Here is a 16,451-nt window from a genome sequence, read left to right as displayed (position 1 = left end):
AACCGTCTTACATATCTTTCCACTATAACTAAGCAGGTCGCGGGATTCTTGAGATATTCAAAAAAATTTTGTCCCTGTTGCAAATCTCGAAATATCTTCAGTCTTTGACTTTCTAAGGAAGAAACTTCTTCTCGAAAATTTTTGAGTCCCTCTCAAAAATTCTATCCCAGTTTCTATTGTAGACAGGAATAGAAATCTTACGGGAGATATGTCCGAGCCCTTGTGGCGCCTACGTATCCCTTTGAGGTAGGAATCACTTCAAGCGTAGTTCCCCCCTCAAAGGTTGACAAAATAAGATAAGTTACAAAGAAACCAAGTGAGCCCGACATAGACCGCCTACATATCTCATTCACGAGAATTTAGGTCGAACGTAGTTCAAACACAAAGAAATATTGGAAGGGGATAAATGGGGTGACTGAGGCCGACATAGGCCGCCTACGTATATTATTCTTGAGAAATCAGGTCAGACGTAGTTCATTACAAGAGGGATAAAATCTAAGCCAAACAAATACAAGCAAAAATAGAACAATTACAAGTAAATGACAGGAATACAAACTGAAACTTTACACATAATATCACTTGACAAGACCAAAGCACCTCCAGATAATATTTTACGAACCATGTACGGTCCTTTCCAGTTTGGTGCGAATTTTCCTTTATACTCATCTTGATGAGGAAAAATTCCCTTAAGTACTAACTGATCGATTTCAAAATTTCTACCTCTTACTCTCTTGTGGAAAGCGCGAATCATTCTATATCGATACAACTGACCCTGACAAACAACAACCATTTTCTTCTCATCAATCAAAGTTAGTTGATCAATCAACATGCTGACCCATTCAACCGTACTTAACTCAGCTTTTTGAATGATTCTCAAAGACACTATTTCGACTTCAGCAGGTATAACTGTTTCTATTCCACACAATAGCAAGTATGGAGTAGCTCTACTCGACGTTCTGACAGTCGTTTGATAACCTAATAAAGCATATGGCAACATCTCATGCCAACCTCGAATATTTTCAGTCATTTTCCTGAGAATAATCTTGATATTTATTGGCAGCCTCCACAGCTCCATTTTGAGTTTCGGTGAGTAATTTTAAATTGCTCACATATATCTCTCATCAAGTGACTGTTAATATTTGCACCATTATCAGTAATGATGGCTTATCGTACTCCAAACCTGCATATTGGATTGTTGCGAACGAAATCAGCTAGAACTTTCTTGGTTACCGATTTGTAAGAAGCTACTTCCACCCACTTGGTGAAATAATAAACAGCAACCAAAATGAATCTGTGTCCATTTGAAGTGGACGGCTCTATCAGACCAACGACGTCCATACCCTAGGATACAAATGGCCAAGGTGAACTTATAGCATAAAATTCGTGAGGTATCACTCGGATCAAATCGCCGTGCACTTGACATTTATGACATTTTTGCACAAACTTGCAACAATCATTCTCCATGGTCATCCAGAAATACCCAGCTCAGAGGATCTTTCTTGCCAAAGTGAGCCCATTCATATGCGTGCCACAAACTCAAACATGTATCTGTTCAATAAGTTTCGCAGCTTCAACAACATCAACATATCTCAGAAGACCCAAATTTGGAGTCCTCCTATAAAAGATTTCCCCACTTAGAAAGAAATTGAGAGTCATATGGCGTATCGACTTCTTCTAGTTTTGATGTAGCATCTTCAGGATAATTTCCAAACTCCAAATACTTCTTTATATTAAAATACCGTGGAAAACCGTCGGGTTCTGCTTCAACATGTGAATAATGGACTGGATGTTCTTTCAGATCTATATCCAGAGGATCAATATAATCAGTATCCGAATGTTTAATCATTGAAGCGATGGTGGCAAGAGCATCAGCCAACTCATTTTGTATTCTTGAGTATGTCTGAACTCGATCTTACAAAATCTTTTTCACAACTTCTGTACATACTGCATGAAAGGTATAATCGTCGGGTTTTTGACGGCCCACTCTCCTTGAACCTGATAAATCAATAGATCTGAGTCTCCAATAACCAATAGCTTATGGACGTTCATGTCAATGGACATTCTCAAACCAAGAATACAAGCTTCGTATTCGGCCATGTTGTTCGTGCAATTAAATATGAGTTTTGGCCGCCATGGGATAGTGTTGACCAGACTCTGACACTAAGACTTGTCCAATACCTTTACCTTCATGACTTGCCACTCTATCAAAGCTTCAACAGGGGTATGTTTCAGAAATATCTTTACCCACAAATGACACTTCTTCATCGTGAAAATAAGTTTTAAGAGGTTCATACTCTTCATCAACGAGATTTTCTGCAAGATGATCAGCCAAGGCTTGTGCTTTTATCACTTTCTGAGTCAGATACACAATATCAAACTCACTCAACAACATTTTCCACTAAGCTAATTTTCCTGTCGGTATCGCCTTCAGCAAGATATACTACAGTTGGTCCATTCTTGAAATGAGATATGTAGTATAAGAAGATAAATAATGTCTCAACTTCTGGGCAAGCCAAGTCAAAGCATTACACGTTCTCTCCAACATACTGTAACGAGACTTGTATGGAGTAAAAATCTTGCTTATGTAATAGATAACACTTTACTTTTTTCTTGTCTCATCGTGTTGATCGAGTACGAATCCGAATGCACTCTCCGAGATTGACAAATATCGTAACAAAGGACTCTCTTCTTATGGATGAACCAGTACCGGCGGGTTGGATAAATAGTTCTTGATAGTGTCGAAAGCAATATGATACTCTTCAGTAAACATTGTCAGAGAATATTTCTTCAATAGCTTGAAGATGGACTCACACATCACGGTTGATTGAGCAATGAATCGACTAATGTAATTTAACATCCCTAAGATACTCATCACCTTTTTTTTCATCTTCGGCGGAGGTAACTCTGGAATTGATTTAATCTTAGAAGGATCGATCTCAATATCCCTCCTGCTGAATATAAAAACCAACAACTTGCCGAATGGTACTCCAAAAGAGCATTTGGCAGGATTTAACTTCAATTTGTAATGACGCAAACGATAGAAGAACTTTCTTAGATATGTCAAATGGTCCGAACACTCGCGGGACTTGATTATGACGTCGTCTATGTAAACCTCAATATCCTTATGAATCATAACATAAATTGTCGTCATACACCTCATATAGGTAGCACCAACATTTTTGAGGCCAAATGGCATCACTATGTAATGATATACACCCCAAAGTGTAATAAAAGTTGTCTTTTCTGCATCTTCCTCATCCATCAGAATCTGGTGATAACCTGCGTAACATCCATAAATAACTGTATTTCATGCTTAGCAAAGTTATCCATCAAAATATGAATATTCGACAACAGAAAATTATCCTTCATGCTAGCCTTGTTGAGATCTCTATAGTCGATACAAATCCTGATTTTCCCATCTTTCTTAGAAACCAGAAGAACATTGGCTAACGAATTTGGGTATTGTGTTACTTCCACCAAACGATATTCTATATGTTTGGTGATCTCTTCTTTGATCTTTAAACTCAGTTTTGGCTTGAACATTCGAGCCTTTTGCTTCATCAGATCGAATCCCAGATTAATCGGCAGTTTATGAGATACAACATCGATACTCAGCCCTTGGATATCACCGACTTCCTAGACGAACACATTAATATTTTCAGCATGCAAATGAATTTTCTTAGAGATTCATTTAAGTTAATGTGGATCTTAACCTCTTTAACTCACTACGAATCCTCTAGATTTACCGTTTCCGTTTCCTCTAGATTGTGTTTATGCTGATTTTCAAACTTCCAAAAAACTTTGACAACAAACTCTGATATCTAACTTTTTTCTGCATAATCATCAACCTCGTCATCACCAGCCTGATTTTGTTTATTCACCTCGTGACATAACATGACATTGGTAGGTTTAGAACTTATATTACTTAAACCATAAACATACCAAGTTATGAAAGAAAAGTATAACAGACACGTAGATAAACAAATTCTAACTTAAAAGAGGCTTTCATTCAAATTGGAAAAAACGGTGCAAACTTTTGCCATGGCATAGGGCCATGTTTCCCTTTTAAACATCATGATGATAAATTAAAAATTCAAACAATTAAAAAAATGCAAAATGGTGGGTATCGGTCCTCTTTTGGACTACCACTGAATTAAATATGCATCATACGATGCCCTTCTACCAAGGAGTTCAGGGAATCAGGATGAGCGTGGAGGTCCAGTTCTGTAGCATCTCTCCATGCTCATCAATACGGAATCCTTTCAGCTCAACCTCTTCCTCAATGATAGCATCGATCTCTTCAAAAAGGCCATAGATTCCTTCCCCAAGGTCCTCCTGCTCGGCATATTCATGGACTGAGAAGGATTGATATAGGTGAGGGATCGGATTGTCCAATGCTTGATCCTTCTTTTTCTTTGTCTTCTCATCATCATCTGTGGGGACGTACCCCAATCAATACCTTGCCCCTTTGATAGGAACTTGAATGGGCTCAACAAATCCTTGGGAATTCCTCCCCAATCCGAAATCTAGCTCGAATGCACTTTGCAGCATAATAGTAGCTATCATCTTGTACACGACAGACATGGAAATCTGTGGGGCAATGTCTTCACCGATGACATTTACCAGCTCCACCGTGTAGAAATGTGTACTTCGCAATATCTCATCAGTGATCGACGTCTGTTTGCCAGAGTGAATCTCTTCACCATGAATAACTAGATCTTCATTTTTTCAAACAAGTTTCATCATCTGATGCAAAGTAGAAGGGACAGCAACAACCATATGGATGAAAGGACTTCTGTGAAGAGGATTATAGCAGGTGTCGATGTCCAAGACTTGAAACTATGCAGTGAATTCTGCTGGACCCATTTGTATGATCAGATTCACAGCTCCCAACGTATCCTCTATACTTCATCGAAGACTCTCAAGTTGACTTGACTTTTCTCAAGTTTTCCTAAGTCAAACCTTGACTGCCTCAGCGTAAAAACGAGCAAATATTCAGACCAGATCCATCATCCACCAAAATGCAATTTATGACCTTCTCGCGGCATACTAGAGTGATGTGCAACGCCTTGTTGTGTGATCTTCCTTCAAAAGGTAACTCATTGTCGTAGAAACTAATCTGATGCCCTCGGATAACTTGGTTAATCATAGAGTACACATTATCATTGCTTGTGCCGACGGGAACATACGTATCATCAAAAGACATCATCAAAGCCTTCTTGTGAGATTGAGAACTCATCAGCAGGGCCCACACAGAAATCTGGGCTGGAGTTTTTTTGAAATGCTTGACAATACATAATCTTTCAGTTGCATTCTTCTCCAGAATTCCTCTGCTTGACTCTCGCTTATTGGCCTTTTATCTTGATCCTTTTTTTTGACATCCGAGAGCAAGTTCCTCAGGTGTAAAACATATTCTGGGTCAGGCCACACCTTGTGCAGCAGCAGTCTCAATCACAAATTTTGGCTTAGTAAGAGTTTTTGATGCCACCAAGGCAACAACTTTTGCAGATATAACCTTTTCCAACTCTTGATGAACGATTGGAGTTATCACTTTCGTCCCACAACAATCATTGTCTATTTCTATCATACTAACGTTACAGCATCCATGATTCGGCAAAGGATTGGAATTGACATTAGGTGCAACTGGTTGGAAAGAAACCACCTATTGGTCGATTAAATCGTGAATCTTGCGCTGGAGGATGATACACTCTTTAGTGTCATGCCCAACACTGTTGGAATGATAAGCACACCTCTGATCTGGCCTATAGAATTTCGAATTTATATCCACGAGTTTTGGCCCCACTTGGTGAATATATCATGCCGTAGCCAATCGCACGTACAACTTTGTTCGGCTTTGTGTGAGCGCGGTGAAATTCATTGAAGATTTTTTCTCGAACTGAGGTTGAGTAGGATCAAAACATCCTTGTGGGGAGGCATATTTTTTTAACCTCGATTGTTCAGACAGGGAGTTTGATTCTTTGGATATGAGTTTGCTTGGTAGTTTGGCGTTGGAGCTTGGTAGTTTGGCATTGGAGCTTTGTAGCTCGAGTGGGGATTTTGCTATGATGGAGCATGGACTTGATGAGCAATAGGGGGTGCTCGGTAGCTCGACTGCACGTTAGTACAGTTGGGAGCAACACCCTGGTAGGGAGATGAAATTTGGTAGAGTTGAGGATGATTTTGGTAAATGGGAGATGGATTATGGAAATTGGGGGGTGTAATTTGGTATAGTGGATCTTGGACGTTTGAATAAGTGGAGGTAACATTCTGATAAGTTGGAGGATTATTGGGATGAACGACTTGCATGTAGCAATATTGGTAGGAATTTTGAGAAGGATGAGAACAACCTTGGGAATATGACGAGCTTCTGGGAGTTTTCCTTCCCCCCCCCCATATGAAATAGCAGCAATTTATTTTCTTCTCTTCATCAACGTTCCCGATGTTCCGGGTGATGCAGCAACATGAGTTATCTTTCTCATTTTTAACCCATTTGTCGATAGTCTCACAAACTTTGACTATCTCAGAAAATTTTGCTCCAACGAGCAACAGGGTTCAATCATAATACTCGGGCTCTTGCACCTGCACGAACACTTCTACAATTTCTTTTTAAGACATGGGCGGTCTCACCCTCGCCACTTCTTTTCTCCACTTATAGGCAAACTCCTTATAGCTCTCACTTGATTTTTGGTTTATCTTTCCAAAGAGTATAGACCTGGAAAAATTTCTATGTTGTAAGTGAACCGATCGATAAAATCTTTGGCCAATGCATTCCATCTGGGCCATTGCCCGGTTTCTTGCGAGGTGAACCATTCAAGAGTTTATAACACATGCTTCGGTTGAAGAGCCGCATCAATAGAGCTTCATCCCTTCCAACTCACATGAGCTGGTTACAATAGGCTGTCAAATAAGTCATAGGGTTGTCCATCCTCCGAAAGTGTCAAAATTTGGGATCTTGAACAGTTTTGGAAGGTGAAAATTTTGATTAATACATAAGTCTTAATAACTAAGCCCCGCTGCATCAGGGACACATTGGAGCTCTTCTATAGCTTTCTTGAGCTCTTCTTTTATGTCGACCTTAATCTCTTCCTTTTCCTTCCACTCCTTCTCTTGTTACTCATAATGGTCTAGCTTAGAACCGTGCATATCATGCTCGACAGGGACATGAATTTGTAAAGTAGTTCTTTTGGGTAAGGGTGGAGCTACAGAGGGACTTTAGGAATTTTGAGCAGTTTGATAATTCTGTGGGTAGGTCTGTGGATTTGTATTCTGATTTAAGTGGTGGTGGGATGTTTGTGGATTAAAAATATTTGGATTTTGGTTTTGATTTTGCAGTGGTGGAGCAGTTTGATGGTGGATATTTTGAGGATGGGGTGGCATTGTGGGATGGTAATTTGTAGGAGGAGGTGGAGTTTTGTAAGATGCGGAAGCATATTAGGGATTTTGGGTAGTCAGATATATAACCGATGGATTCTGCGCAGGTGTAGATTGCTGGTTCAGAGTTTTATCTATATTTGAGAAAGGGAAGTAGATTGTAGGTCTCCCATCAACAGCGTTAGCGGAAAAACATGGCGAAGGTAGATACTGTCTCCTTTGCATTTCTACCCACATCTCGTCAATCTGTTGCATCAGCTGCAGAATTAACTCATCCTGGTCTGCTACGGTGGGTTGAGCCACCACAACATCAATAAGACTCACATCTTTATTACTATCCCCCATAACTGTCATTGCTTTGTCAGAGCTTTGTCTAGGGAAGGAATTCGCGGGACCTTTCGATCTGGTGAAATAGGGATGATCTGCCAGCTTTCAATTGACACAAATTAGTTCCAAAGTACCTTAAAGGGAAAAAAACCTAAAGGCGGATTTATCAATGCAGATTTAGAAAACAAAATGCATAATATCACTCAGAGAATACATAAAGGCGGATTTATCAATGCAGATTTAGAAAACAAAATGCAAAATATCACTCAGAGAATACATAAACACACAAGTTGTTTTGTTTGACGATATCTTCAACTCACGAGTAAGGACGGAACACATTTTTTTAACAAGCAGGAGTTTGATTGTTTTAGTTTTTACACTGTCTCAGAACAGCTAAATGACGTTGAGCAAAGGTCCTCTTGCAGCTTCTCTTTGACGTCCGTCGATCTGGCCTTCATATCTTCTCGTAACATGAAAGGGGAGAATGAAAATTTTTAAAGATAGGGGTACGGCCTGGAGAGGTTGCCTACGTATCTCGCGAAGAGAATTCAGGCCTAACGTAGTTGAAGTACAATATAAACATTTTAATTCATTCATTTGTTATGATTACAAGGAAATTAAAAGTCAACAACAGATCTTTTAAAAGGTAAAATGATGACGACACATTAGTTATTTCCCTTCTTGTTGCAGCATTGGTCTCCTCCATTCAAACGGCCTAGGAACGGAGGTTTGTAGACAATTTCCTCCTCGTTGTCTTCCCCAGTCGCTTCAGGGTGAGCGTTATCGGGATCATTATTAGTTCCTTGCTCATAAACGGGGTATTTTTTTGCGTATTTTTTGAAGTTTATTAATCATGTTGCTATGGAAGACTTTTTTCTTCCTCCTCGGTGCGGCCATTCTTTGTCTCATGGAGGTGAATTCTTCCATTTCCACTGTCAGCTCTGCATCAAGTGACATGCTTTTGGCTAACGGAGCGGCAGCCTCCAGTTCTATCCTCGACTCTCTTGCTTCTCTTTCTTGCACTTTCAACTGAAACATGTCCAACTTCTCTCGCAAGTCATCTATCTCCATCTCAACATCTTTCTTTCTCTTCATCGGTGATGCCAGATCCTCATAAAGTGTTACGGTTGCAGCTTTGTAGATTGCGGTGGCCATGTCGATGCTGAGTCGTTCCTTCTTGGCTTCTTGAATTTTCTGAGTGACTTGTTCGATCTTTCTTTTTAGTTCTTATCTAGTGAAATCCATCTGGATGTTATTACCCTTGTCCATAGCAGTGATTCATTTTTTAGGATTTGTGTTAAAGGAGGAGTTCTTTTGAGTGAGAAACTCAAGATTTGGAAATTTTGGTCGGACGATATTTTTTAAAACTGACTTGTTTGCACATTTTAGAAATTTCTGGAAAAGAGTGGGTTTCAAATATCCTTATTCATAGAAACATAGCACATAAAAAGTTAAACACACATATCCGGTCGTAAAACATACTGGGGGACCCTTTTGTGCCAAGGGTAGGCCTAGCACATTTGAATGATGTACGGGTAAATTTGAACCATACAAATGATCCCTCCCCCCATAATAAATATCACAAGTGAATAATTATGTTCACAGAGGGCAAAATTAAGCATAAAACATTAAAGACAGACCCACGCAGGGGCCATTTGAATGTACGGAAGTGCATAAATGCAGGCCCGCGCAGGGGTTAAAATGACAAATATAGAAAAGCCCGCGCAATGGCGGAATCCACTATGTCGCTCCAGATTGTCCTGCTTCGTTGCCGTCCCCCTAAGCTTGTATTGTTGAAACATATACCTTAGCATCATCAAGAGTCCTTCACCCAGGCGTCCTTTGTCTTCCAAGCTTTCGTATCATATCCTCTGAATTTTCTCCTTGACCCAGGTATCGAAATCATTATAACCACGCCTTAGTGTTTCCACCTCTTATGTCGACTTCTCAAAAGTATCTTGGTTTTTGACAAACTTAGCATACACTTCTTGGGCTTCTTTCTTTACCTCTTGTAGCTCGGCCACTGCTTTGGCTTCTCTGTCTGTTACGCTGTGAAAGCTCCGCGGGGTTCGGGAGGAGACATTTTGTATGTCCTTCTTCATCCATTCTTTGTAACCCTTGTCATATCTAACAACGAATCGGTCAGAAGTGATGGCGTCTTTATCCATACGCTTGGAAATTTTCCATTCTCTGAACATTTTAGACGCGTCGTGCACTTTATCATCTCTAATATCGTATACATAAGCGCAATAGTACAACTCTTTGGGTACAATTTGTCTCCTCCCGAACTGTCGCAAGACTCGAAAGGGTTCATAAGGTAGAATTCCTCGAATACCTGGTAAGGGAAGCACAATCTGTCTGCGGCTCTCCACGACGACTTCCTTGGAGATAAAATGTTTAAGCATCCATTGGAGATTTTCTTCTCTTAATTCGGAAAAAATTTGAGCCCATCTCCCCCTTGTTCTCTAATTGTCCATATTAACCCAGTACAACATGTTATTCAAATCTTTAAGGTTTTTTTTGGTTGTCAAGAGTATGCATCTTCTGAGTCCCAGTACCCTTCGCTAAATGGCTGCGGATCCACAATTGAACGAGAAAGTTGCATCCAGGGAAATTTCAATTCCCCTCATTGCATATTCCCATGGCTCGATACATATCGAACAGGATGACCGTAGCTATAGGATAGTATTTTGTTGTCCCTTGGTTTTGATACCCTTTGAAAAAAGTATGCGCGAGTGTTATAACTTGGGTATTAATACTCAAACTTGTACAAGGTGTGAATACCATTTTTCTCAATAATGCTACAACAAATGTTAGAGGATGAATTTCATTTCGTTCGCTGCAGGAGATCTTGAACTCTTTGTTGTAAGTGACGTAGAAGCTTGCATGTCCAAATCGGATATAAAGATCTGTGAATGCTACATGGGATTATTGGTACCAGTAGGCAAATCTTTTTCCCAACCCAAACCAGTTCAACAATATTTTCTACAGAAAGTTTATTAGCGATAAATATGTCCTCTTGTTTTCTTGCTTTCCTTTCTATCCTTGTACCTACTGTGTCTGTGCAGTCTCTGATCTCCTCCAAAGTTGGGATAATTTCAGTGGTTTCGAATCAGAACACCATTCTTTTGCTATCCCAATAGCCTGTGAGGACCTCAACCAGCTCTGGCCAACCGTTAATGTTGATCAATTCTGTTAATGCACCCACATATTTGTTAAGGGTTCTTCTATGATCCCCGTCGAGATTGTCATGCCACATTTTAAGTTGGGGTGGCGCCATTATAACCATATCAAACTTTGTGAAACGGTCCATATCTACAATACAAAAGCTATTCATTTTTACCCACCCCAAATTGGTTTTTATACGTACATCATTCAAATATCACATAAAATGATGTGTCGTGAGGTCGAAGACCTTACACACGGTTTTGGCAATTTTCGACTAAATGGAGTTAATACACCTTGGGTATTAAGCCGTCTTAGGATAATGCTTAATTTTTGGTTTTCGTTTCACTCTAGCCTAGGCTTACAAGAATATATTTAAATGTGAGTGTTACCCGAGTTGAACAAACATCGGGGTGAAGCTACCAAACAATGTCGGATGACCGCATTCCAACTATTTGTTTGATACTTCCAAATGAATTTTTGTGTAATTCTAAAGAACGTCGTGGAAAGCCACGTAACTTTCATTATCCTAATGCACAGTACTTGCTGTTTGGCGGGAGAATGCCATGAAAATGCAACTGTTTCAAAACTAAGGTAAACTAAACATGTAAACAAATTATCACAAATAGTAAAATAACGTTAGTTTTAAAGTTAAAATCCTCCAAAATCTCTAGCGGGTTCGTCATTTCTGTTTTATTAGGAAAAGGAAAAAAATTGTTTATAAGAATTCTTGACTTTTTAGAGTGTCCACTTAATTTTTAAAGAAAAAATTAAGAAAACCTTTCTTTTCAGAAGACCTAAAAAGAAAAGTCCTTTTGAAAACTTTAAGGGGGTTCGGGGATTACTATTTATATTTTAGAAAGGTTTTAAGTACCTAAAATATCCGTTAATAGGGTTTTACAACTAACATAGTTTGGCTAAGACTTAAAATTGCAATAAAAATATTTTCTAGAGTTTTTTGAAAATTCATGTCTAAGTTTTACCTAAATGAAATACCGGACTTGACAAAATTATTATAAAAACTATTTAAACTTGATTTACTTTTAAGTTGTTCAAAAAAAACGGAGTTTGCGGAATTTGGAAGTTTCTTAACATAAACTAACTAACAAATAAAGCAAGTAAATGAACAAAAAATAAGAAAGAGGGAAAGAGATTTGGGTCAAAATCTGGGTTCTGTTCGCCTTGAACGGTTTTTGGACCCACCTATTTTGGTTATTCTGACCCATTTTTGTTTGTACATGTCCTAACTAAACAAAATAATAAATGATAATATAAAAGTGACGAGGGCTTAGGACCAGAAGAACAAAGTACAAGATTTAGTAAATAATAAATTTGAGCTTTTAGCTCAAGTCTTCAACTCTTTGGATTTTTGGATCTTTCTGACTTCGGGGTTCATTCGTCGATGTCGTGGCGTGATTCGATGAGAGGGAATGTGAGTCGTTGTGACTCTCTCAAAATGCAAGGGGGAGATGATATGAGTCCGTGGCGAACACAAGTGGATTTCACATGCAAGACAATGAATAAAGTACGTTAGCATATATATATATATATATATCTTTTTAGGAAAAAACAATGAAGTATTAAGATGACAAAGGGTGAATAATGAAATAACATTTAGACAATAATAAGAAGGGAAAAATCACGAAGACTTAATGCATATATATATATATATATACACACACACACACTCTTTTGCTGGGCAAAGGACATTAATGGGGGCAAAATGTCAAAAGATATTTAATATGTGTGCTTTTCAGAAACCAATAATGAAAGGAACCAAGGTGCCCAAATTTAATATTCCTAAACTACTAATGTTAGGCATATTATACTAATTAAGAGTTTTTTTTCTTTTATGAAAATAAACAGTGGCATAATCCAATGAAATAAACAAACACCGATAAAATTAGATTTAGCAAAACAAGCTAGATTAGGATCGATGCATTTTTTGTGCTTAACTTAATACCTTTACATGAGATGCAAAGATCCAAACCTAGAATGACATGTGATGCTAAATTAAGAGAATAAGCTAAAGTTTGATAACCATAGATTACTCATGCATTTAGCTAAAGCAAAATAACATATTATGAGACAATCTTGAGCTAAGGCAAATAAAAAAAGGTCAATCCTATGGAACCAAAATCATGCTAGCAGTTATATCACAAAGGTGATCCAGAAATAGATAAATTGAACCATAGGAAGAAGCATGCGGTAACATCAAATAAGTGACCAAGACAAGCAACGATTTTACACTCATGATAGAAATTACAAATAATTTGAAAACGAAAGGGTGATTTCCTAAAATGATAAATCCTTGGTCAACTCAACAACCTATAAGAACGAAGCTATACAATCATGAGTTAAAACCAAACAGAAATAGATATCACTCAAACTAAGCGAAATAAATTTCGAGAAGCTAAATCTAAGCTAAAAAAAGGCTTTCGTGCACACAATAAGAGTGACAAATAAATCATTGATGGAAATAATTCGAAAAAAATATTCATGCAAACAAACTCCAACTATTTAAAAATTAAGGCGGTTGCCATTACACATGACAATACCTTCAATGCTTATGGCTTTAGAAGTTACAACACAGTTGGTTAAAAGAGAAGATGACACAAAAACAAATAAACAATAATAAAAAAAGCAAAAGTTCTAAAAAAAACCTTTGAGAGGGCAGAAAAGTAAAGGAAAGAGGGGCTTGTGCTTAAAAAATCCAGAGAAACATGTACGACTTCCATACATCATATAATACTAATGGAAAGAGAAAACATAGCTCAACAAATCCATTCGGATTAACCTCAACTTGGAAGAGATAGAAGGGAGAGTTCAACAACTTTCAATAATGGGTTAGCGAAGAGGAATAACAAGACACTCACACAAAAAGGCAAGGAGCACCAACAGTATTATAAATCGGCTAAAATTTTGTACTCAATCTCTGACTAATTCAAAAAAAAGAATATGCACCTCTTACTAAAACAAGCATCGACCTAATGACAACTATCAACAAACAACCAAAGAATAGTGGATTCCAAAGTTTGACCGAATAGGAAAAAGAAAAAAAAAGTAAAGGGATAATTAACGGAGGAAGTGGATTACCTTTTTCTGGGCAGCAGAACTGGAGCAAGAGCGCGTCGGAAGTGACTCCACAACAACGAAACTCGAATACAAGGGGAGAGTAGGAATGTGGACAACAACTGGACCCGAAAACTAAACTATGAACCTTTTCTTCCGTGATGTATTTGTTACGCAAAAGGGAGAAAAAAAATCTGCTCGAACTACGCTACTAAGGGAAGAACACCTACGAGTCTCACACTATTTTTTTTGGAGTTCTTTTTGCCAAATTTTGAAATGTCTCTGTGCATTTTGATCGATCCAATCGTCCTTGGGGGTGACGTGGATCGATCCCGTAGCCCCAAGGATGATTTCGCGTGCTGTTACTGCTCTTGCTACTGTAGACGACACTATTGCTGGGGAAGACGACAAAGGGGCAGAGGGATCGATCTTTCGCTTCTCTCGTGACCTTGTCGTTGCTACATGTGGCTGGAATTTGCTTTTTTTATGCGAGCCTGAGGAAGACGGGCGGACTGGGGCATTGGAATTGCTGCATACTGCCTTTTTGGGTCGAAGTTGTGCTGTGAATGAGAAGCTTTTGAATGAAACTGAAGACCTTCTGCGTTTTCTTTTGGACTGGGTCAAAGAAATTGGTCGGGTTGAAAATTGGGCTGGGTCTTGTATAAAAAAAGTTGGGCTGCTAGAAATGGGATTGGGGATATGAGATTTGAGCTTAGTCTAGGTTAATAAATAAAAAGGGTGGATTGGAAATTGGGTTCAAAATTTGGCTTTGCTGAAAAAATGGAAAAAGGACCCGAGAATTTGCTCTTCAGATGGGTTTAAGGACTTCACTAATAACTAAATAATATGAATTAACATAATTTAATTAATGAGCCTCTTAATATTAATAAAATAAAATAATAATTTCAATTATAAATTAATTAACCTAAAAGTATAAATTATTATTTAAACTACACTAGTTATCTAAAAATTTTACTAGAACTAAAAAGATAATTTTTGAATAATCATAAAATATACTAATTATATACATAATTATGTAATATATATATATATGTATATATATAGTAGAGCAAAATAGACTAAATTATGCATCTGTCAACTCATTTTTCTACTATATGAAGGTATATTTTTTTATTCTTGCACTCAAAGTAAATATCTTTATTCTCAATCGCCTCTTTCTAAAGACCAAACTACATTACAGTAATTCTTTCCATTTATTATTCTAGCTCTTTTAGATTTAATTCATGTGGTGAGTCAACAGCTCCTATAACTATCCATGCAATTAAGCTTCTAACAAAACAGTATCAAACTACAACCTTATATACTCGCATGGCGTCATTATAACATAGAATTCGTTTAACCAACAATCTTTGTTATATAGTTGCAACTCAATCACAATCCATCACGAATTCTTATCGCCATCATGCTGAACTATATATTGTCATCACCATGATGTAAATTTTTTCGTCAATATATGACACATTAAATCAAGTTATACCAACAAAAATCAAAGGAATAACTTAATCGTATATGCATTTTCTTACCAAAATCTTGAATTATCTTCACACGAGTTTACTCTTGAGACTTCCTTTACCCATAAACTTTTCATTCTAGTAGCTATTCATTCACTTGGACCTTAAGATCAAATTTCTAGTCCTTATTTAGAACCCAAGGAATACACGTATTAACTCAACATATTAATAATCCACCACTTATATATATATATATATATATATATATATATATATATATATAGAGAGAGAGAGAGAGAGAGGGAGGGAGAGAGAGAGCAGAAGATGGTTTCCTGAAAATAGAAAAACAAAAAATATGTCTTGCAAATATTTAGGGGGTAGAAATGGGTGGGCTATTTGGGTATGATCTTAGCGATAGATATGATGCGTTTTAGTGAGGTATCCTATGGACTTGCATGGTGTGGTAGTACTTGAGTTATGTGCAAAAAAAACGTCTATTGTAAAATGAGAATACTAAACTTGTGGAGTTTCCACTTGTATGATATGGTTAGATAATAAGATTTAGTGTTGCATTTACATATCAAAAAGCTACTACTTTGTTACTACATACACTTCTATTAAACATTATTTTTAAGGAAGATTTTAGTGGTGGATATTTGATAGGATCTTAGAGCATTTAGGTTACAAAGTGTATCTTGAGGATTCTAATTGAGGGCTCATGATTTTATCACAAGTTTCAAAGGAGTGGATTGATACTGGAATCATACGCTTAGGGATAAAGAAAGTCCAGTGAGTAGACTTGGGTGAAGACAATTGAAGATTTTAGTAAGAAAGTGTGTATAAAATTGGGTTACTCGCTCAAATTTGATTGGTATAACTGAGTTTGAGGTGTGATGTTAATGAAAAAGTTGACTTTGCTGTGAAGGGAAGAGCTAACTGGACATGAGGGTAATAAGAGTTCGAGATGGATTGTGATTAATATGCAACTATACAATAATGATTAGTGGTTAGACGAATTTTGTATAGTAATAACGAGTTACGAGT

The 16,451-nt window shown here is 37.6% G+C and overlaps 1 protein-coding gene across 1 annotated transcript; it reads right to left on the bottom strand.

Annotated features, from left to right (window-relative positions):
* Nucleotides 1-529: 529 nt before the first annotated feature.
* On the bottom strand, nt 530-1,075 carry LOC138348881 (uncharacterized). The gene has a single exon (XM_069298471.1). It carries the CDS (start codon nt 1,073-1,075, stop codon nt 530-532), a length of 546 nt encoding a protein of 181 aa, XP_069154572.1.
* Between the last annotated feature and the right edge of the window lie 15,376 nt (nt 1,076-16,451).

Source organism: Solanum lycopersicum, chromosome 5, assembly GCF_036512215.1.
Source record: "Solanum lycopersicum chromosome 5, SLM_r2.1".
Classification (NCBI taxonomy): domain Eukaryota; kingdom Viridiplantae; phylum Streptophyta; class Magnoliopsida; order Solanales; family Solanaceae; genus Solanum; species Solanum lycopersicum.
The sequence above is the reverse complement of the archived record's forward strand: the minus strand, read 5'-3'. Positions and strand labels throughout refer to the sequence as shown.